The sequence below is a fragment of the Hypomesus transpacificus genome, unplaced genomic scaffold (assembly GCF_021917145.1).
Source record: "Hypomesus transpacificus isolate Combined female unplaced genomic scaffold, fHypTra1 scaffold_42, whole genome shotgun sequence".
In the NCBI taxonomy this organism is placed as follows: domain Eukaryota; kingdom Metazoa; phylum Chordata; class Actinopteri; order Osmeriformes; family Osmeridae; genus Hypomesus; species Hypomesus transpacificus.
The window spans coordinates 634,626-656,751 of record NW_025813938.1 but is presented as its reverse complement, the minus strand read 5'-3'; the positions used below and the strand labels follow the sequence as shown (position 1 = coordinate 656,751).

Below are 22,126 nucleotides of genomic sequence, written 5' to 3'. Positions count from 1 at the left end.
CTGTACAGAGGAATGCAAGCCAAGAACTCAGTTACAGGTCACTGTCCTGAAAGGGCAATTTAATGAGTTTAATCCCCTCAAATCATTAGCTATTGTGACTATAAAACACATTTGTAATTGCAAAGTCATCCAACAGTGGTTGTATGTCCAAGGCTAACACAGAGTCCAGATATATGGATCTCCCTGGAAGGCGACTAATGAGGTGGAAGTTTGAGAGCAGGAAGGATGGATGCCTGAGAGTGAGCAGTTGGCTCGGGTCTGGAGGGTGAGAATTATGACTGATAAAGGATCTCTGACGTCACACAGAGGGAAGAAACCCCGGCCACACAGGCTGTGGTCAGTACACTGTGCTGTGAAGACATTTGGAGAGGATAAGGGTAATGTCTGACTTTGTTGAGACTAAAGCTGATTGGCTGCTTCTGGGATGTTAGGAACAACACTGATGCCAATCTGATGGACGTCTGTTTACATCACATCACATGCAACTGCATAATAAGTCAAAAGGAATTCTTCTGCTTTATTTGTCTCTGTGAAGGACTGGAAACAAAGCAAAACTGCACTGATTCATTTAAATTCATTGAAATAGTTTTCAGGCGACAATATTTAAGTACCTTTTCCAATGTTTGTTGCAGTTGTCATTTCTTGCAGTGTTATAGACAAAGGCTGTGTGCTGTCCTCACCTCAGGTTTTTTTTAAAGCTTCTTGTAGTTTCTGTAGTTTGGCACTGCAACACAACATTGCACTTATAGTTACCAAAATGTGACTTTTGGCTGTAGACCAAGGTAAACAACATTTTAAACTCACTATATAGTACTACTAAAATAGTCAAGAAATATGTTTAATATAGCTTTCCAGTAAAAGTCTAGAGCACTTAACTCATCTAGATAGTAATGCGATCTATGTAGCAACTATGTTTTAAATTCCTTTCTCCTTCGTTTATTTTCAGTGAGGGGCAAAGTTTGCAATCTACCCCTCAATGTTATTTTACAAGGATATGTAACAAAAGAGAACGATTTTCATTAGGGAAGATGGAATTTCAAACAATACCTTTATCACTTTTCAAATTACTTGTTTATTTTAGGTCCTCAGAGATTCACCACTGTCAGACGTAAAATTGTATTTCCTCACATGGAGAGCAGTGCTACGCTCATTGGGGTTTTAAGAAAAGGAACCTATTGAATATCTCATCAAATTCTGTGAGGGAGGCCAACCTGACTTGTACAATAATTTTATATATATATATGTATAAAACCAAATGGACAATTAAACTGCTTCCTTCTCCCAGGAGAACTGCTGTTAGTAAAGTCCATGATAGGAAGGCGTAGGCGTCATGGTTTGCACATCTAAGTAACAGATTATTTTTTTGTTGAAAATACATCCAAGTACCAAGCAGAAAGCATGGGTTCAATCAACTGGTATAGTCGTCTTCATCAATAGCACATGCACAGTGCACAGTGCAATAACATATTAACTGTTAAGTCAACAGTTGAGTCAAGTATTTGATGTTGTTACTGTATCGTGTGTTTCTTTTAAAGAAATGCCAAGGCTGTAAAGTGGACATTCACTCACAAACTCGTAAAACAGTCTACTAGAAAGTACAATAATGTCCCCTGTTGAAAGACACACAATGCAATTTTGGGCCAAGAATGTAAAACAGAACAGGTCAGGTCAGTAGCCAGCCAGCTCGCTGTTCCCCCTTTAGGGTTAGTCTAACCCTAACCAGGCTTTCAGCAGGACTGCTCGCAGGCTGAATCCAGCTCACAGGTTCTACCTCATAGCTTTGCAGCCCTTTAATTAAAAAGAATCTGAGGAATTTTTCCACTGGGGTTCCCATTGCCAGATGTGAAATAGAAGGCAGCGATTCTGAATTGCCTTTGTTTTTTATAGGTCTTGGAATTCCCATTGATCTGACTTTTGGACACAGCAATTTCAACTGTGATTTGTAGTTATCTGCTTTAAAGGTTAGTCAGGTAGGACATATGAAAGGACACAGGAGTTACAACATCTTATAAGTCTATAGAGCAGACGTAGTTATATTATGTATTACTCACAGGTTAATAATTACAATTGGAGGGGTTGAGGTCCAGTCATATGATACTTCTACTTTGTGCAAAGCTGTTTTCAATGAAGGATGTGACGCGCTTTCAAGTGTCCCCGCAACACTTTCACACTTCAGTTTTACACAACACAAGATGAGCTTGGCTGATATGCATTCTGTAAAAGACCACATGCAAACGATATGCAAAAAATTCCAAAAACCTCCTTGATTTTCAAGAAATACCCCAAAACGTTAAAAAGATAAAGTAGAATTAGGCTAAATATTTCAAATAACGTGTTTTGTACTTTGTCATTACAGGTTATTGAGTGTAGATTAATCATTAATCAAGATTAATAGCTTAATAAAAGATTTATCTCTATTTTGATACTTATCTATAAGTAAGTAAGTTTTGAAAGTGTGCAGCATTTGCGAGTCACTAAATGATGCCATGAATAGAAGACATACCAGTGTGGTGGACTACAATACTGTTTATCACATTCATCCAGCATCATGTGGTTGTTTGTTTTATTCCAATGTCAAGGAAAAGGTATTTGGTTCAGCTTCCAGTGAATAAGATATATTTACTGTGGTGGACCGAGCAGTGAGTCATGGTTTGTGTTGGCACAGAGGGTAGTGTTCACACAGCAACCTCGTCATTCAGAGCTGTTTACCCTCGGACTCTCAGGGGTCCATGAGGAATTTAAGCTGTTTGTTGGCCCTCCCTCTTCAGCACAGACAGATCACCTCAATATATTTGAGAGGACAAGGTAGGGGGGAAAAAAGCATTTGGTCATCTAAATTAGTTACATGTCTTGAAAAAAAGGAATTTCAAGATGTATCAAGCAATAAATGTTTGTTAAAGGCAGATATTTCCAAAGAATATGTACTTCCGATAATAATACAGTATATTACACAACAGCACAAGGGGTTGGATGAACACTCTAATTTTACATTTCCACAAAATGGTATCAATAAATAACATCACATTATATGCAGATAATTGTATGTGCAGTTACATAAGCACATTGTAATCCTATCACTAGCTCCATTGAGATTTTCAAATCATACAAACTGATCATGTGAAAATGTGGTCTTGTATCCCGAGTGGTTAAAGGTTGAGATACCAGCAAAAACAGAAACCTTATTCTCATATATTTGCAAGCATAAATAATAATAATAATAAAGCATATAAAATTGCACATGCATTTTTTCCCAAAACATTTTTGTCCACAACAAATTGAGATCGCTAAACATTATTAAGGGGACATGCTAGAGAGAAGAAAAAGACAACAGAAGATACGTTTATGACCCAAGGAATGCTTTTCCAACTGGCATGTAGGCAGGCTGATGTACGTGGGCCACAGAAGCAGTGTCGAGTGCCTGCTTCCCCAGCTTGTCTCTACAGACGAGTAGGTAGTGCTCACATCCACCACTACCATGCCAGATACCTCTGAAGACACTGAGTATATGAAGCTCTATGTTGAACCCAGAGGCCCTGCCAGGTTACTGAGCCAGAAACACCAGCAAGCTCTTAAATGATTTTTGTTCCCCAACTGACAACATTAACAAAAGGTTTTTCTCATCATATGCGATCGCTAGTGTCGTGAAACATATGCAGGAATTGTCCAAGTTAGATCAATAATAATAATACCGTAAAAGGATAAACCTGGAATAACACATGGTTAAATCAATCCAGAAAGTTTACTTTCCATAAACATTTTCTTACCACATCATTTTTCTTTCAATGGCAAAATAAGTTAATAAAAGCATTGAACGCTTTATTCTTGTTTGTGTCACGATCTCAGATCCATATTTCAGATATGACACTATCTTAGATCCATATTTCAGGTATGAATGCACTACAATTGACAAGTAATGTTTAAGGGGAGACAAGCAGGTTATGCATTTCAAATTAATTCATCAAACATTGTTGTTGCTTAGAAACCAGGGAGAATAGTGGAGAGTTATGCAAGGGCAGACTCAAAACAGAGTTTAAGAAATTGAAAAACAATTCAACGTATCTACAGCGTGTTATAATGAGATACTGCTGTTCTTAAGCCCAAATTATTAACACAATGGAGGAGCGTTACATATTACAGGTTTACACAAACATTTGCCTCTAATACTGTACTGTTAGTAGGTAAGGTGTTCTCCATCAACTATGTACAAAATAATTATCCTTTATTGTACTAAAATACATAAATATAACTCTAATTTACACATACTAGGTGGATTCCTCCACAGTATTCTATAGTGTCCCTACATTGAACTTTGTCAAATTACTAAGAGCACTGAAAAACTCTTGGTGAGATATATAGAGAGTTCTCTGTCCAAAACTACTTAGTGTCTAAGTGCACAAAGTGAAAATGTCCTGTATATCCTGTGCGTATTTACATTGTAGAGAGAATGCGTGGTTTTCCTTAGAAATCTCTCATTATAATTAGTAATCAGGTGCAAATCTTCAGAACTTCCTTGACAACTCTTTGATTAAACAGCTTTGTGGTGAAGCGTCAAGCGTGTGCTCACGTACGTCGTTTAAAAACCGGAAAACTTTGAAGCTACTGTGAGCACCAGCTGTGATGAACAATGAAGTGTTCATGTTTTGTTATTTTGGTTTTGTATTCTCGCACTTCTGAGTTCAGCAGGGTTAAAGTGCAGCGTGCACACCATCTTTATTAAACGTGTGTATTTTCTGAAAAATTGGATCAATCATTTATGGCATTTTAGGGAACAATAAAGTCCTTGGATGCTTCAGCATTATGTACAACGTTCTCCTCAAACTGCTTATTCTCCGCAGAGATCTGTGATCCAGTATACTGTGAGGCTTTTTCTTGTGACTGAGCAAACACAATTCTAGTTCACTTCATAATCCCTCCTTCTTCTGCCACATAATCGATAACAAGGAAAAGAGTTCCAGCAGAGGCCAAGTGCGCCAGAACTCCGTCTCCCGTGTGCTTCCCAGCTAAGAGGGTGTGCTTTGAGTAGTGAGGATATCCTGTTCTCCTTACTTTACTCATTCCATCACCCACTTCATCTGTCTCGTGTCCACAGCTCTTATGATCTGGTCTCTATGTTCCCTGTTTTATTTCTGTAGTTTATGTTGTTAATAATTCTCAGTAGTAGGTTTGCACTGTTGCATTCGGCTTCCAGAAGAGTATTTCTGATCTGTTTTGGCTGTTCCCAGACTTTTTCTCACAACGGACATTTGTTAGGCATTGGCTAACATAGTGTTACTTGGTCTAGCGAGTTCTTTTCCACAGTTGAGCTCACTGGTACGGTTCTCTCGTTAATGATAAACCAAACATTTTTTTTGGCTTGCCCAGCAATGTCACTGATTCATTTTGGGCCTTGTGATGATCAGGTTGATTTGCATCGACACTGCTGTCTCTCTCATATTTTTTTACTTTAAAGACAAAAGTGAAAGCTAGAACGAAGACGTAATTATGACCTAACAACACAAACTCCTGACCTAACAACACAAACTCCTGGAACAGACGATTAACCCTAAAATGAAGGGATTATGTCTAAAAAGTGCTGTTGATCGGATGATCAGGATGATTAAAACCTTTAGCATTTTAGGCTCATAGTGATTTTTACACATTTACTCTGAAGTGCTGGGAAACAGAACCAAAGTAGCAAACAGGTGACTGTGCCCAGGGCCCGTAATGTCACAGCAACAGTGCAGACTGTGTGAAGCCGGACTGCAGGATTGAGTCATGCTGAGGGTACAAACCTGCTGAAGGCTTTTCAAAAGATCCTTATTTAAACTGCATGTCATGCGTGCTCTAGTACTGTGGCTCAAGCTGATCACGGGGTTCTCAATTAAGGAACATTAGTTGTAACTTTGAGTGCAATTCTTTGTCTGTCAGACAAACTGGCTACAGAGAACGCCTAGTAACCAACTGAACCAATAAATTGTAAGAACCAAACCTTTAAACACCTCATACACATGTCAAATACTCATTATACATTTATCTCTGAACCAGAATATTGCGAGGTTGTGACTATTAGGAAGGTAACACACCTTTGACTTTTAACAGAGATTAAATGCAATCCAAAGTGGTGCTGTGTGATTGATACAACTTTCCTGAGTTTATGAAAGTCAAAAAAATGAAAAATAAAACGAAGATCTTAAGAAAAAAAGCAAACAAAAAATAAAACATTAAAACTATGGTATCTTTTAAATAAAAGGACTCCTTTTGACAGCCTCTAAATAGTCTTTGGTGACATTCCTACACGTGCTTCGCTGGACCGAAGGTGAGGAGCAAATGGGGGTCTACGCTGCAGAGAAATTGGATCTGATGGAGTCTTCTCGTAGCTGACGGTGCTTGCCGATGTCACACTCCTCCCTGCGCGCCCGGCGCTCAATGGTTATCCTGTAGTTCTTCCTGCACATCAACAACAGGGGGCAGGGCAGTTTTTCAGGTGGTTCCATACAATATACATTTCAGGGGGCATTTTACATGCTTTTATTGGACAGATTTGTGACAGAGAGAGAGGGATACAAACTCCGGTCACGATTGCTCACCTGAAGAAGTAGTATGCCAGGAGCAGGGCAGTTCCGAGCAGGGCTCCCACGATGATCCCAGCCACGGCTGACACCCCCAGTCCGCCTGCTTGGGGAGAACAGCAGGCCGTCACACACCGTCATGGATGTTACTGCTACTGGAGCGTGTGACTGCATGTCAGGAGATGGCAGGTTCAAATCCCCCCTCTTATGTCACCTAGAATATGAGCTAAATAACTTTGTTATTATTATTATTATTACTGATGCATCATATTGAGAAATCGGTAGGTTTGCATTCCAGAGGAAAGATCATTTGAAATAATTTACATGATTGGTCTGGCAGGTCTGTGTGGGGGGTTTGGTGACGTCCCTTCAGGGTGAAATGTTCGCTGTTGAACGCAGGCATCATCTGGAAGCTTCCGTTTATGCCAAGGAAGTTACACACCACCTGAAAACAACGTTTTTCCAAATACTCTGATATACTGTAGGTCTTTTAATTTCTCAATATCTTGATTTTCCCTATCCTTATTAAGGATGCATGTTAAGCTGCATTTGCAGAATAACCCCAGACAAAACATGTTCCACCATTATGGTCTCATTGTGTTACTTTCCTGAGCACTTAAAGCCCACAGAGACGTTGTCCAGCCTGTGCTCACCTCGTACGTGCCGGCCTCCGTGTTGGTCATGGTCATCACTGAGAAGTCACCATCACGGTCCCCGTTAGCATCGATGGACACCTGGCCTGCGATTCCTGCAGGACACACGTACCGGAGAGGACCAAGTCAATAAGGAAACCTACCTAACCATCACCCTTACATGGGGATGAGACAAAGAAAACTAAAGAGTGAGAGAGACAGAGAGGAGAGAGGGAGAGTTGGGGACGGAAGGAGAAAGTGAGACAGAGACAGACAGTGAGAGATGCAAAGAGACAGACACAGAGAGACACAGAGACAGACAGAGAGAGACACAGAGACAGTGAGAGAGAGAAAGACAGAGAGAAAAAAAGCAGGAATTCCAGCCACTATAACAGGAAATCTCATTCCCCTCCCGCCGTTATTGTTGGCAAGCGCTCCAAGAATTGTAATTTCATCCTCGCGCCTGAGTTTCCAAATTCTTTGCATTTTTAAAATATTATTTCTTTTAACAAGAAAATATGACCCTGTTCTTCACGACTCCTGCTGAACAAAACATTGTTATTTCACGTTGAGTGCTGGCAGTGTGCAGATCTGGCCTTTTAACTGGCTTCAACAGTGAGCATCCGCTTTGGAACTAGATTCTAGTGGCTGAAACCTTTTGGTTGTCTTTAAATTCACTGCACAGGTTAATGCAGTTTGCTAATTCACTGCACAGGTTAATGCAGTTTGCCAATTCACTGCACAGGTTAATGCAGTTTGCTAATTCTCTTTTCTCAGGACAAGATGCAGTAAGTTGACTTGAAGACCCCCTGAAAGCAGTGCCACAGGGACTGAAGCTTCCAGCAGTCTGACTGGGGTGGAAAGAAGGCGACAGAAGAGGTGGTCGTACCTTCGAACTTTCGGTTCCACATGCGGGTGGTGATCTCCGCCCCTTCCTTCTTGCTGGAGCCGTTCCTCATTGCCTCGTGCAGCGCCATGGCATACAGCAGCAGGGCGTCATGGAAACCCTCCACAAACATGTTGATCTAGAGGAGCCGGAGGACAAGAGAAGAGAGATGAGAGGAGAGATGAGATGAGAGAGATGAGAGGAGAGATGAGATGAGAGGAGAGGAGAGAGATGAGAGGAGAGATGAGAGGAGAGATGAGAGATGAAAGGAGAGATGAGATGAGAGAGATGAGAGATGAGATTAGAGGAGAAATGAGATGAGAGGAGAGATGAGAAGAGAGATGAGAGGAGAGAAGAGAGATGGGAGGAGAGATGAGAGGAGAGATGAGATGAGAGAGATGAGAAGAGAGATGAGACATGAGAGGAGAGATGAGAGGAGAGATGAGAGGAGAGATGAGAGAGATGAGATGAGACATGAGAGGAGAGATGAGAGATGAGAGGAGAGATGAGAGGACAGATGAGGACAGATGAGAGGAGAGAGGAGAGGAGAGATGAGTGTCATCCCTTTTGCTTCAACTGCTTCTACCCAACCTGACCACTCAGCTCACACATCAGTGAATACTACACCGTTTATACACTGTAGAATAGGAAACACACAAGACATTGTTGTATAGATTTTAAACTATTCCTTGAAGCCACACATTTATATAAAGGTACAATGTCGGCTGCTGCTGCTGGTAATCCCACATGGGCTATGAATACCAAAAGGTTAACACTAATATGGTACATGCAAATGTTATGGTTGGGATCTCTGCTCCAGTCCGCGTCCTCCTGAGCATACAGCCCAATCTAAACAGGACAGAATCCCCACGCAACTCAGCACTGCTGCTCACGGGGAATTCAATAACTAAGGAGGTGATGTCTGTATATTTACATTCACCTTCAACAGCCTATTAACAAGAAGGAACCAGGAAAGTCCGATAGCTGTGTCATTTTATTTTTTATTTTATTTTTTCAAATATATATTTTCTTATTTAGAACCTGAGCTGAAGCCCGTTCTTGGGGATTAAAACAATATTTTTGAAAACATGAGAGCAAACCCTGCTGTGGTTTCATATCTTCCTTTGTTTACTTGCTCAACCCTAACAACACAATCTGTGGACATACCTTTGCTCTCTCCAAACAAATGGTTCAAATGGTTTAAATAAAGGTAAGGGGGGGATTGCAGGTTTCTAAAAATAACCTTATGTAGAATAAAGATGATTATAGAACAGCGCAAATGCTGACCTGAACAAACCACTGCAGTCAGTTTGTGTGTGTGTGCTTTCCGAAACCATTTACAAGATCTACTTTGTAATGTTTAATATGGTGTTGGTTTGTTGCTTGTCTCCTAAGCTTGCCTCCTAGGCTTGTCTCCTCGGCTTGTTTCCTAGGCTTGTCTCCTATCACACAAACATTCTGCATCTGTCCGTCAGAATGTTGCTGAGAGATCCAAGATGTAGTTTGGATCAAGAATGCATTATGCTGATAGTCAAAAATATACAATTAAAATATACTAGGTAGCGATTCTACTGCAACTTCACACAACACAATAGACCCTTTTACATGATTAACTGCTTCTTGCCACTTTGGTGCAATATGTTCCCACACCATGTATGCCTGTGGGTCTGGCGACCACACAGTGATTCAACCAAAGCCTTTATTTACGACTCAATAGAAGAAAAGACGTATTCAGACACACTAATTACACCCTTTATACCCCTACACAGCCACACACAAATCGCGTTTCGTGACAAATAGCACAAAGGTTGCCAGTAGTAAGCAAAATAGTCTTCATGGTAGTCATGTCAGACAGGAGAGATTGCTGTATGTACGATTGCTTTTTCTTCCACTGCTAGTCCAAGAGCACACACGCTCATCAGAGAGTGACGGGGATTGGGTTTGATGTTAATGATAACGATACACAGAATCATACTGGACAGGAACGATACACAGACTCATATTGGACAGGAACGATAAACAGCAATGACTCGTGTGTCAACTAGACTGGGATTCTCAGTAAGAGTCAGCTGTGACACGTGACCTGAGAGTGACAGAGGGGAGGTGAAGTGGGGTGTTACTTAGAACCCAGCGTTGTGAAGTCAGTGGGATGAAGAAGGGAGTCTTAAAAAGAAGTTTCACATTTACATAATGATTCATCTTATTCACCAACTAGTCATCTATATTATATATATAGTATGGATGGTACATTAGTACACACAGCATTAAATCGCACTGCATAAATCACAGCAGTTTGCAACAGTTATATTCTCTTTTCATTGTCAATACTCTGGAACTGGCAACCAGAATTTCAATGGCACTTTTACCCAAGAGCCTTACGTAAAAGTATGAATAAATAAAGCACTCGATGAAGAGCCCCTTCAGTGAGTAATTATTCATACTTAACTTGTCAAATATAGATCTATATGAGTTTGTGTTGTGGGCAACTGTTTTCCGATAGGAGATGCTGAGAGAAGATCACATAAGAGTCAACTCACGATGGCACCATATACAAGTCATAATTAATGTTTAAGAACAATGTCGTAGTTACACTTCACATTGAGGTTGCATTAACTACCATGTAACAACATAGCAAGCCTATAGTAACAGTATTGTAGGTACATAGGAACTGCTATGTAGTTACATGTCATGATGGTTTACCAGTAAAGTTGTTACTCAAGTTAAACTTGGTGGGGGGGAAGTTGGGCTTTCAGGAGTGGGTGGATGTTAACATTGATCTTGTTTTGGTTTCACAACCTTCACCTGCTCCTTGACAACATCCCCTCACCCCCCTCATTCTCTGGTACAAGATGGTCTCTGGATGTGTACTGATAGTGTCCAGCGTGGGGAGGGGACAGAGGGGGTTAACTCTGTCATCCAGTCTGGCCCCTGACACCCACTATCTGAGTGGACAGACACAGAGCTCTTTGTCTGAACGCTGGTGAATGATGACGAGAATGATGTGTGATTATACCGAGTCTTTTTTTTGCTGCATTTTGTCCTCTCTCTCTCTCTCTCTCTTCCACTCTGTTTCACAAACACATGTTTGCACACACACACTCACAAACACACAAACGCACAGACACACACTCTAAACTAACAGCTTCCCATCCCACTCACACAGCGTGAAGCAGCTGGTGCCGTACCCCCAGCAGACACCCCCAGCAGCCGTGTGGGCGTGGCCGGTGGAGCAGTGGAGCGTGGGACCAGGGAGCTGCAGCAGAGATCTGCTGCTGGTGCTCTAGCCTGGGTGCCATCTCTGTCAAGGCTGGGTATTTCTGTCTTTCACAGACCTTCTTTCGCAAATCAATAAGACAATAAGAATACAAAACAGCGAAATGAATCAGCTCCTATCTGGAGAGCGTTTCTTTTAAGCTGGTAGAGTGTGTTCCATCACTTGTTTAAGTCTCTGAAGTGGCTTGGAGGAGCTTGGTGTTACTGTGCTCTCAGCCTCAGTCCTCCAGCTCAGAGCTCCGAGGTAAAAGCCTGGTTGAATAATCAGGCTGTCAAGAACGACTACGTTTGTGATAAGTCTAATGACTTGAGATGAATTTGTCCTCTGAGCGATTGTGTGTCCCTGGATGACGCAGGAGGACCCTGGCCTTCACAGCTCAGCGCCGCTGCAGCACAAACTCTGCCTCCACTGAACAAGACAGGACTTTGCAGTGTTACATTAACACAATCACTGTCCTGTATGAGTAATGAGGGTAAAACCACAACTGTTGTAACTTGACGATCTAGAGATGAATCTTGACAGTTGGTATGACATATAGAATTACACTTGTCATGTCAAACGATCATGTATGTTACTTTCTGCTACTACACAGCTTACAGGTTGTATTTTAGTCATTAAAATGTTCTGTAATCTTTCCATGAGTGTTTACAGACGTTTTGAGGAGGAACTATTGCTCAAAGTGAAATGAATCCTTGTTTTTCTGGGACAGTGTCCATTTAGGGAACCGTTTCACAGTTGGAGTTTGCAGTCCTGACTGAAATCAAGGGATTTCAATCTTGTTCCACTTTTATAATGTAAATCGTGTTCCGATCCTAACAAACGTGCTGTAATCCAACACACCCACCTACTGGTTGGGGTTGAATATAAATATTTGGGATATGGCAAGACAGTAAGTTGTGCTTCCTGTAGAGAGGGTATGCCTCCCGTAGAGGAGACCTGCCCTCTCCGGTGGCTGTTGGATGCATATGGTTTCTTGCGTGGGCTGAACGGGAGTTAGTGGGAGGGAGAATACAAGAGGCTTTACGGCTCTGCACTCCACAGTCTCTCACAGCTTACAAGAGGCTTGACTTGGCTGAAAGACACTTCATTCTTTTTTTAAGATATATTTTTGGGGCATTTTTAGTGTTTTATTGGACAGTTTTAAGTCAAGTGTGACAGGATAGGCAGAGAGACAGAGAGAGGCAGAGAGAGAGGCAGAGAGAGAGAGACAGAGAGGCAGAGAGAGAGAGAGAGAGAGAGAGAGAGAGAGAGAGAGAGAGAGAGAGCATGCTGCAAAGAGCCTAGGCTGGATTTGAACCCCAGCCATATTTTATGTAACTTTCGAGTATTCAGTAGAAAGGAATTCTATTTGATACTGACATATTTGCTGTTTTCTGTATTCCCATGTCATAAATCCAGTAAAAGACTTGATCAATTAATATTCCCTCAAGCACATGACACAAACAGGTACCCATGCCCATGTTGACAATGATGCCTCCTGTTATGTTTGTGGCTGCTGTTTGGGACGTCCCATTTCCATACTTGAACAGCAGACTGGGAACTAGCTGTCTCAGAATCCGTTGGCACCGTCCGTGTGTGGCGGAAAAACCAGGTTCCACTTCCCCATGAGAACATTCCACTCTGTCTGTCAAAGCCGCTGAAATGTACCACCTTCTTTAACGAACAACATACCTGCTTACCTCAACATACTCAGGCACTGAGTGGGAATCCACTACACAAGTTGGAACTACTCAAGATCTAAAGGGGTTTGATCTTTCTCAATGAAACAATATCAATTTCTGTTTAAAATGCTGTGTATTCTACAGGGCTTAAGGCTGGTTGAGTGTTTGTAAAAAAGTATTAAATGAGGACACTAACTAATGTGATTGCTCATTTTAACTTGTGTCCTGAACAAAGTGAATTCCTTGGTTTCAGGAGTGGAGATGCTGTAAATGGAGCATGCTCCACAAGCTGCTGTTCACCTCAGGAGGAGTTACACATTAACATCTGACATGAGATTCCTCAGGTTTCTGGTTTCTGTTGGTGGTTACATGAACAGACAGATTGTCAGTTCTGACAACACTTTCCTAATCTGTGGTTCCTAAACTGTGGTTTCTAAGAAGTGGTTTTAAAATCTGTTTACTGGTTCTAAGCTTTACTTCTAAGCATCGGTTCCCTCCTGGTAAAGCCCTGCCTCTGTTGTCTCTGAGCTTGTTTTTAGTCGGGCTCTGAGCCGGTCATCCTCGGTCAGCCAGACCCCCTGCAGGGCCTTATTAACCCGGCCTGGTCGACTTGTCAACAAGCAATTGTTGGCCCATCACATCTCCTGCTGCTTTCCTTTACTAAAGCTCTGGCGGCCAATCAGCAGCAGCTGAGGTGGACAGGGTGTGAGAGTGTGGACAGAACAAGCAGCCCTGTGTCACCTGGAGCCACAGGTGTCCTGAACGCTGTTAGACTGCACAGATTGCTTCTTACAGCACACCGTACAGCAGACGATGCTGGAGGGGGATTTCAGGGCCAAATGAGGCGACGCCTGAAACAAATCAGTTAGCCTGGTGAATCAGCCACCAGGGAAACTCTGACAGGTTTCCAGGCAGCATCTTGACAGGGTAAGACACAGGGAAATGGCTCCCACTTTCTGGCCGGGCGACTGAGGTGAGATGTAAGTCCAGTCTGTGTGTGTCTGTGTGTGTACATGCCTGTGTGTGTGCAGTGAGATCCTGAACTGAGGGCAACTCGTCAGGATGAGAGACTTCTGAGGTGAGTTTCTGGATTCAACTCAACAGGTTTTGGCGGCAGCCATGTTTTCCATCTGTTAGTAGGAAAATGACAGAGTCTCTCTTCAACGTTATCAGTGGAGGGTGAGGTCACGTCCAAGAGGGTTATGCAACTGTTTACCCCGGCCCAGAAGGCCAGGTTTACTGGATCACTGCAGGATTCCCAGAGTTAAACTCACACCACTAAAACCGAGCACTCGCAATGATGCGTTTTATACCTCAGACTGTGACTGCATGTGAGTACAGTGCTGTGACTGCATGTGAGTAAAGTGCTGTGACTGCATGTGAGTACAACACTTGGATAGAAAAAAACACTGTAATCCTCTCAAAGATATTCACTTGATACGGCTAACGTCCACAGATCCAGCATTGTGGGAAGTTAAAGAAAAGAAAGTGGGAAGAAACTGTCACAGCCAGGATGACCTACAGCTGCAAGAATGCAGGAGACGACTGCAGATCAAGAGGCGAAGGATGCAGTTTCCCCAACTTACTGTACGTACATCATCACAGTCCTTGCAGTCGTGAAAGCCGGCTGTCTGGATGGACCTCTTGACTTCCACGGAGAAGTTCTCAAACTCTGGTTTGACGCTGCGCAACAGGGTGACAGTGTTCAGAGCTCCGTACGCCTGCAGGGCCTCCTTATCATTCTTGTCTCCGCGCTTCCAGGACCCGTTGCCTGGGAAACATGATGCGATACAATTAAAAATAATGTTGTTTTGTTTTATGAAACTTTTGTATGTGTCACATTGACCAAATATTTAAAAAATCACTAGGGCTAAAAGGCTAGTTCCTGAATCTCTGTTGAGGTAATCACTTGAAATAGAAAGCTGTCAACCTGACATCTGTGCCCAAACTCCTGTGTCATACTGTAGGTTCACACAAAACATCAGGGAGCGAAACTCTCCCGAATTCATTTATATAAAAACAAAAAAACGACATATGGTTGAATCTTCGCTTCAACCATTCGAGTAAAACCAGACATACTGTACTTTTGAAAAGTTGCTTTACCATAGGATGTAGAGTTGAAGAGCTCAATGTTGAAGAAGATGTAACTCCCGTTGGTTAGCCTCCGTCGATGGGCAGCCAGCATAATGTCTCTGACCTGGTCAGCTCCAGCACACAGGATCACAACTGCAATACAGCACAGAAACCAGTCACACAACACCCAGAAACCAGTCACACAACACCCAGAAACCAGTCACACAACACCCAGAAACCAGTCACAAAACACCCAGAAACCAGTCACACAACACCCAGAAACCAGTCACACAACACCCAGAAACCAGTCACACAACACCCAGAAACCAGTCACAAAACACCCAGAAACCAGTCACACAACACTCAGCAACCAGTCACACAACAGTCTTCTGATGTCCACTACGCAATTACAGAATGCAGAAGATTCATTGGGTAAATAAAATGGACCTTGTAGTGAATCAGAAGTCACTACACTTGGCACTTTACATTTCACAGTACATTTCCATGATCAGTGACAGGATTGAAAGGAGCAAAACAGCGCTAACATGCTAATACCAGACTAGCGCCTCTGTGGTGTATTTCTCACCTGGTTCCTGGTGAGACTTAACTGACGTTAACCCTAACACAGTCGGCACCAAACATGACAACTGACTACGTTTGTGTCATCATATTGATCCTGAGGCTTCAGTATCAGACCTTTGTATTAATCTTGACTTTTTCTACCAGTTTTTCTCATCAAATCTAAGTCCGAGCCAGTTCATATGAAAACTATTTACATTACATTTACATTTAGCAGACGCTCTTATCCAGAGCGACTTACAGTAAGTACAGGTACAATACTCTCAGAGGCCAGTAGGGTGAAGTGCGTTGCCCAAGGACACAAAGTAATTTTGCACGGCCGGGAATCGAACCAGCAACTTTATGATTAATAGCCCGACTCTCTAACTGCTCAGCCATCTGACCCCCACAGACTAAACAGAAGGGGTCAAATTCAGTCCCACGCCTGCTGGTCCACCTGTTTATGCTGACGAGAGACTGTATAGAGAACAGTGAGACACAGATCATTAACGAATACAGATGAAAGGACAGTGTGTCTTTCCTGTTTTACACGTGCCCTCTTAATGAAATTCCTCCCTCCTCCCCGAACAGGATCCAAAGTACTAGCCAGTTACCCCTAAATGGATGTCCACAGTCTCATCCTCGATGTAATACAATGACTACTATGCTACTAGCAACAGTCACCAGTCCAGCCAGGAGATACCTTTCCCTTAATAGGGGTGACGTGTACAATGCCAGCCATCACTGTATAGTAGGTACATTTCACAGCACCAGGAACAGAGTCCCAAGCAAGAACATCCTACTCCCAAATATCAGCAGCTAATCCCAGGGTGCACCTGAGAAGGAGGGAGGGGGGGGTAAAAAAATATATTTAAAAAACAAGCCAACAAACAACTTCTGGGGCATTTGGAAATAAACCAGTGTGTCTCGTTAATAGGGCAGATTCAGAGTCTTGCTGGAACATTCCCCACAACTCACACAGGTCACTCCAGAATGCCTCCTGAAATATCCCCCCCGAGTCAGAAGGACACACTTCACCTCAGTCCAGCCAGCTGTATAGCAGCACACTTCACCTCAGTCCAGCCAGCTGTATAGCAGCCTTTACTCCCAGCGAGCCCGACACACACTGCGAGCCCTGTGCCTCCCCAGCCCTTCCACGGGGCACTTCTAGCAGCCAGCAATATTTCAAAAATCATGGATTTTCCCTCTTGCCAGAGTGCCGACACCAGTTACAAATGAGCTGAGGAATGAAGCGAGGGGGCAGCAGACGCGTCTGTGGGGCACAGAGCGTGTGTGTGCCCAGGGCCTGCTGTGGCGCGGCGCTGGGGGTCAATATGCTAAATAGGAGGGCTGTTTGTGCCAACCTGCACTGCTGACGCTCATGAAATGAGGATTTCTGGACTTTCTCTGGCTGTGCACGGTGGGAAGGGAGAGGAAGGGGAGGCTGCAGTTCAGCGGGGGGCTGTTGCAGGGAAAGATTTCCCATTCTTTACATCCCTGTTGCGAGAGGAACCAGAACCCCCATAGAAAACGTCTATGATGTATATGATAAACATTCATTGAAAACTCGCGTTTGTAATATGAAAGCAATTGGATTGAAAACTTTGTTCATTGATGCCCTTCAAAGTAGAGTGTGCACATGGTTGGAGAAGCCTGTTCCTGTGAGAGTGTGCATGTGCACGCCGTGGTGCCCAACCGGGACTTGGCACGCCCCCCTCACATAGAAGTCAAATCAGGTCATTGTGTTTCCCTACCAAGAAAAGAGGCATGCCAGCTTTTTTTATTGTCCTTTTTTTGTATATTTTGTGTAGTGGTCATTTCAAATGTATATTGTTGCATAGTGAAGAATTTGCTTTTGTACAATTTCTATATGGGATGCAGGCTGATGTTTGTGATACCTCGGCAGTTAGGCTCACTACGAAATTTCAGCTTCAATTTCAGCTCAGATTTTCCTGTCCCAGACCAGTTTGAAAGCTGTGCTCACTCCTGTCACCAACACTTGTTTAGTTTGAGTGGTTTTAGAGACGAGTCCTGACCCGATGTGTGTGCTGGCCCAGACAGCTACATAGAGACGGGTTATTGCGTTGGTCGTTGTGACCACAGAGCTCTGGGGACAGTAGAAGGAGTAGCTCTGCAGGGGGCAGGTCCTGCTCTGGGCAAGGCTGGGAAGCGTCAACAAGGCTACAATGACTAAATGCTTCAACAATTCTGGTCGTTTCAAAGTTGTGTTGTGTGCAGTGGACATTCCTGTCAACTTATATGATCAAATTTGAATCATCAAGGAGATTTGGTTCAAGGCCCAAGACAGATCCATCAATGACATGGGAGGGTTTTTCATGTATGGGCACTGGAAATGACCACATCACCCCTAAGATCATCTCCTGATTAAGCTCAAGGTGGTTTGCAGCATTGAGGTGTGGAGTGGGTTCAGTGCCTGGGAGACTGCACACACTGCTGTTTGTGTTTTAATTCCAAGACTGCCGTCTGTGCTGGGTGATTCGCCACGGGCGAGCAACATGTTTGAAATGGAAAGATAACACAATGCTCTGATAATAACAGACGGGGAATCAGAAAGACGTCAGTGTTTGCTGGAAAAAGTCCCAATGACGTCTCTTGCAGAAGAGCCTTCCCAAAGGTGACCCCAGGCTACAAGAAACCTCCTTTTCAGCCGGGCGATAACGCGACCCTTTCGTGCTGGAACAGCACCGTGAACATGTCATAGATTCCCTTTCTAAAGAGTACACCTGTAAAACGTTGAGCTGATTTTCCAAAACAAGAAGGAGAAGGATCACCTTTTCCCTGAAATGGGATCGGACTTTGGTGTCTTTATGCTTGAGTTTCTCACATATGGTCTTGGTTCTGCTTTTGAAATACCACAACATGCCTCAATACAACAGCTAGCTATCCACTCTAACGTATAACATGACACGATGATAATTATGAATATCCTACGGTTGGGTACTCAGGCATTTGTGGGTTTCGTGAGTGACAGAATGATTGATGATATTCAACAATACTTGAACTGCCTTGATAACCACAAGGCTAAGAAGGCTGGATTCAACAACATATGAGGGATCTTCTGTGTTTTCATGACCAAAAAAACATGGGTGATTTATTTGTTAAATAACCAGGAGTAAAATGTAAAGATAATTTAAAAAAGCTATAGTTAATCATAAGTAAAAGACTGACACTGGCCAACAGAGAGATATTTAGCACCCCCGTAACTGCAAAACCACCAGATTGAGAAGTGGGAAGCGATGCAATGGGTAATTAAGAGGCAGGATTATCGCTTGTCCTTGAATGACACGTGTCAGCAGAAAAGGCCCATCAGATATGCGCTGATGTAAGCAAATACTTTCCCCTCTCCGCCTTTAAGTTGCTCAATCCTCATAGTAGAAAACCCTGTAATAACCGCTCACCATAGCCCTGAAAACCCCACAAACCTCACATTGAAGTGCCTCACATGCTTGGAATACTAATTCCAATGCCATTTCGTGGCACTGCACCATTTAGAATGTATAATTTATGCTAGTTTATTCAAAAAGTTTGTATGATATAAGGCAAACAGAAACTAGTATAACCCCAGTATTGTACACAACAACATGGTCATCAGTCTCGATGGCCCACTGCAAAATGACTTAATATTCTGCTCTTTGTTAATGTAGGTGAGGTGTATTTTCCCTGCCTGAGTTTAAAAAATAATTAAAAATAAAAGCACATCAAAGGTTATTAAGTTGCTTGTGGGTGCAAACTGTCAAAGCTATTCAATGTGAACTGCAAATACACCTTTTGATATTTGTATCTCGATAAAGTGCACAAGGATAGTACAAAGTATAATTTTTTGAAGTAATAGTGTCGGTCAAAACACAATGATGTTTGACAGTGTCAAATAAAGGGCTGTAGATTAACGCTAAGGCATTTTTTATGTTTACCAACCTAGTACATTGATAATATGAATGTAACAAGAGGATGATGATGTTTATATGCAGTCTTATAATGACTAGACAGACGTACAGTCCTTTATACAAACGTATTCATCCCACCAAACTAATTACTTGCTGAAGTGTTTGTTGGATCTTAATAAGATGTATCTTATTTCCCAGTAGGTAAATAATGTTTCTCAGTGGTAAGTAGGAAAGGAAGTAAATTAGGAACTAAACATGCCCACTTAAAATATAAAATGTCCAGTTAATCCTATCTGTAACTACATCCCCAAGGGTTGTGTTGGGGTGGTGTGTGTGTTATGTAACCACGCGTCTGAAAAGAGGGGGTGTAGAGTAAAGGAGGGGGGGCTGCCCTGGGCATCCTTCCTCTGGTGTCCCAAGTGAAAATCCACTTTCTATATTGTATATTTCTGTGTGAATGGAATGCTGTGACTCTGGCCTCCCCACAGGCTCGGGAGATAAAGGACAGTTTGAACAGCAGGCACATCTGTTGACACCTTGGCAGCGCCAACAGCAACAGTGGCAAAGATGAGTGACCTCTACCCTCCCCCGCCCCCCAAAGAGCAAGCGCATTCTTTGGCAAGATGACTGTGCCAGGGGCAGGGTCTGGTCACAGTAGGAAAAGGGACTGAAGGGACTGGCGTGTGAAAGACAGGGTGCTTGTTGTTGTGTGTGTGGGTAGGTTTGTGTCCCTGGGGAACATGAAGTGCCACTGAAAGCCTTGAAATCAGCCCTGAAGCCCTGACAAGGAGAGGAGGGAGGAATGTCTGAGATGAGGGAAGGACGTTCACTAGCCCTGAGCCCACACTGGGATAGTGTCTGCTGAGGGAGCCTGGTCTAGGACAAGGGGGACACATATCCCCAATACCAGCATCAGAAGGCTGTGAAAACATGCGTTTTGACACGATTGTTTGCAGGTTCTACAAAACAGCCTTGGAGAAGTGTGTACTGTAGATTTAGAACAGTTTGTAACGTTGATAAATGTGCTGTTGAATGCTACGCATATTATCAGTGAAGGCAGCTTCGACTATAATTGACCAATTATCACTCGTCAAGATAAGTAGTTATCCATAAGTAACTATGGCAACTGGCTACTTGCACCTGTTTCGGCACGACATGCATATTTATTGGTCTCTGTTACTTTAATATACAGATTTTCACGGTGTATGCACCTGTTGTTTGTGCAGTTATGACCCACAACTGCTTTCAAACGACTAGACAGGGGCTGGGCTGGTGTCGTAATTCGTGTTTTGTCTGTCAGAGCAAAAAAAGAAAAAATGATCCGCAGACAAACTTCAGCTGGGTAGACACAGAGTGGGTTAACTGACCTCAAATTCCATAAAGATTCCTCACATGCCAAAAAGTCTTTGGCTGGATTATGACATACCTGTTATTATTTGGACAAAAATATTTCCGCTTGAATGACGCGCGTGCAACAAGTGGATAAAGCGACCTTATCTACAATGCAAGGATAAAACTAATACACTTAGTTTTAATAAAATACATGTTTAAATGTGCTTTTCTGAATGTCATTGCTCACCTTCGCTCTCGTAGATTAATTTGATGATCTCGTCTGTGTATAAGCGCTCTTCTTTAGAGAAAAGGAAGGTATTTATGTTGTACCCCTCCATCATCAGGATACTGTGCACCCCTTCCATGGTGAAGTAACAGTTTCGCTCCATTTGATCTTCCTCGTATATTAGAAGGGCGTCTTTCCAGTTGAAGTGGTGGAACATTGCGGAGAACGTTTCTGCCATTTTCAGGTACGAAGGGGAAACTCGGGTCAAGTGTGAGTATTCTTTGGTCTTATTGCTGAAGCCGGTGGCTAGCGCGCCGGCTGTAATCACGGGAATGTTCCAATGAGATGCCATCCTTATCACCGGCGCGGCGGCATACTCGCACACCGGACCGAGAATCAAATCCGGCTTTTTCTCGCATGACCGATCCACGAGCGTAAATATAGCCTCATTGCCACAATCAGAGTTTTCATAGTGAATATTAAAATTAAGTCCAGAATACTGCCCTCCGGCGACTTTCAGTCTCTGCCTTGCATATTCAATTGCTGGAGTTACTCTTGGAATAGAGAAAATGTGGGAATTATTTTTGGGCAACATCACCAATACTTCTATGTCCTCAGTTATGATTCTTGTCCAAACAGGTAGAAAGACAAGCCAAAGGTACAAACAGTATGACATGAAACATTGCATGATGCAATTTGAAAAGTTTCTGTTACAGGAGTATGAACAGTAATGCAATATTGGATATGCAATTCGTTTTCTTTTTCCAAATTAACTGCTCCCTGGAGTTCACAGGTAAATGGAAAAATGTAAAAGGTTCCGTTGTAAAAATCTAAATGTTATGTCTGTTTCTTTCTGTATGAATGAAAATTGCAAAGTATATTCTGAGGTCTCCTGCATGTAGAGTCCACAGCAGCCTTCAAAATCCCCCTCTATTTTCCCCACTAATTCTCCTGTTTCCCCGGTAATTCCTCTTGTTTAAATATGGTAACTACCCAGCCAGCTACCACACACGCTGGCTCCAGGGTGGAAT

The 22,126-nt window shown here is 42.8% G+C and overlaps 1 protein-coding gene across 6 annotated transcripts; it reads right to left on the bottom strand.

Moving 5' to 3' along the window:
- Positions 1 to 2,508: 2,508 nt before the first annotated feature.
- On the bottom strand, positions 2,509 to 22,126 carry npr3 (natriuretic peptide receptor 3). 6 transcript variants are annotated; one of them, XM_047016622.1, is made up of 8 exons: positions 21,117 to 22,125; positions 15,105 to 15,227; positions 14,588 to 14,772; positions 8,070 to 8,205; positions 7,202 to 7,296; positions 6,873 to 6,993; positions 6,567 to 6,654; positions 2,509 to 6,426 (listed from the first exon to the last, which is right to left on the bottom strand). In XM_047016622.1, the coding sequence occupies exons 1-8, from the start codon at positions 21,781 to 21,783 to the stop codon at positions 6,315 to 6,317; spliced, it is 1,527 nt and encodes a 508-aa protein (XP_046872578.1). In that variant the 5' UTR covers positions 21,784 to 22,125; the 3' UTR covers positions 2,509 to 6,314. The 6 variants fall into 6 exon arrangements, with proteins under 6 accessions (XP_046872578.1, XP_046872579.1, XP_046872580.1 ...); XM_047016623.1 differs by having other exon boundaries at positions 6,567 to 6,651; XM_047016624.1 differs by having other exon boundaries at positions 14,597 to 14,772.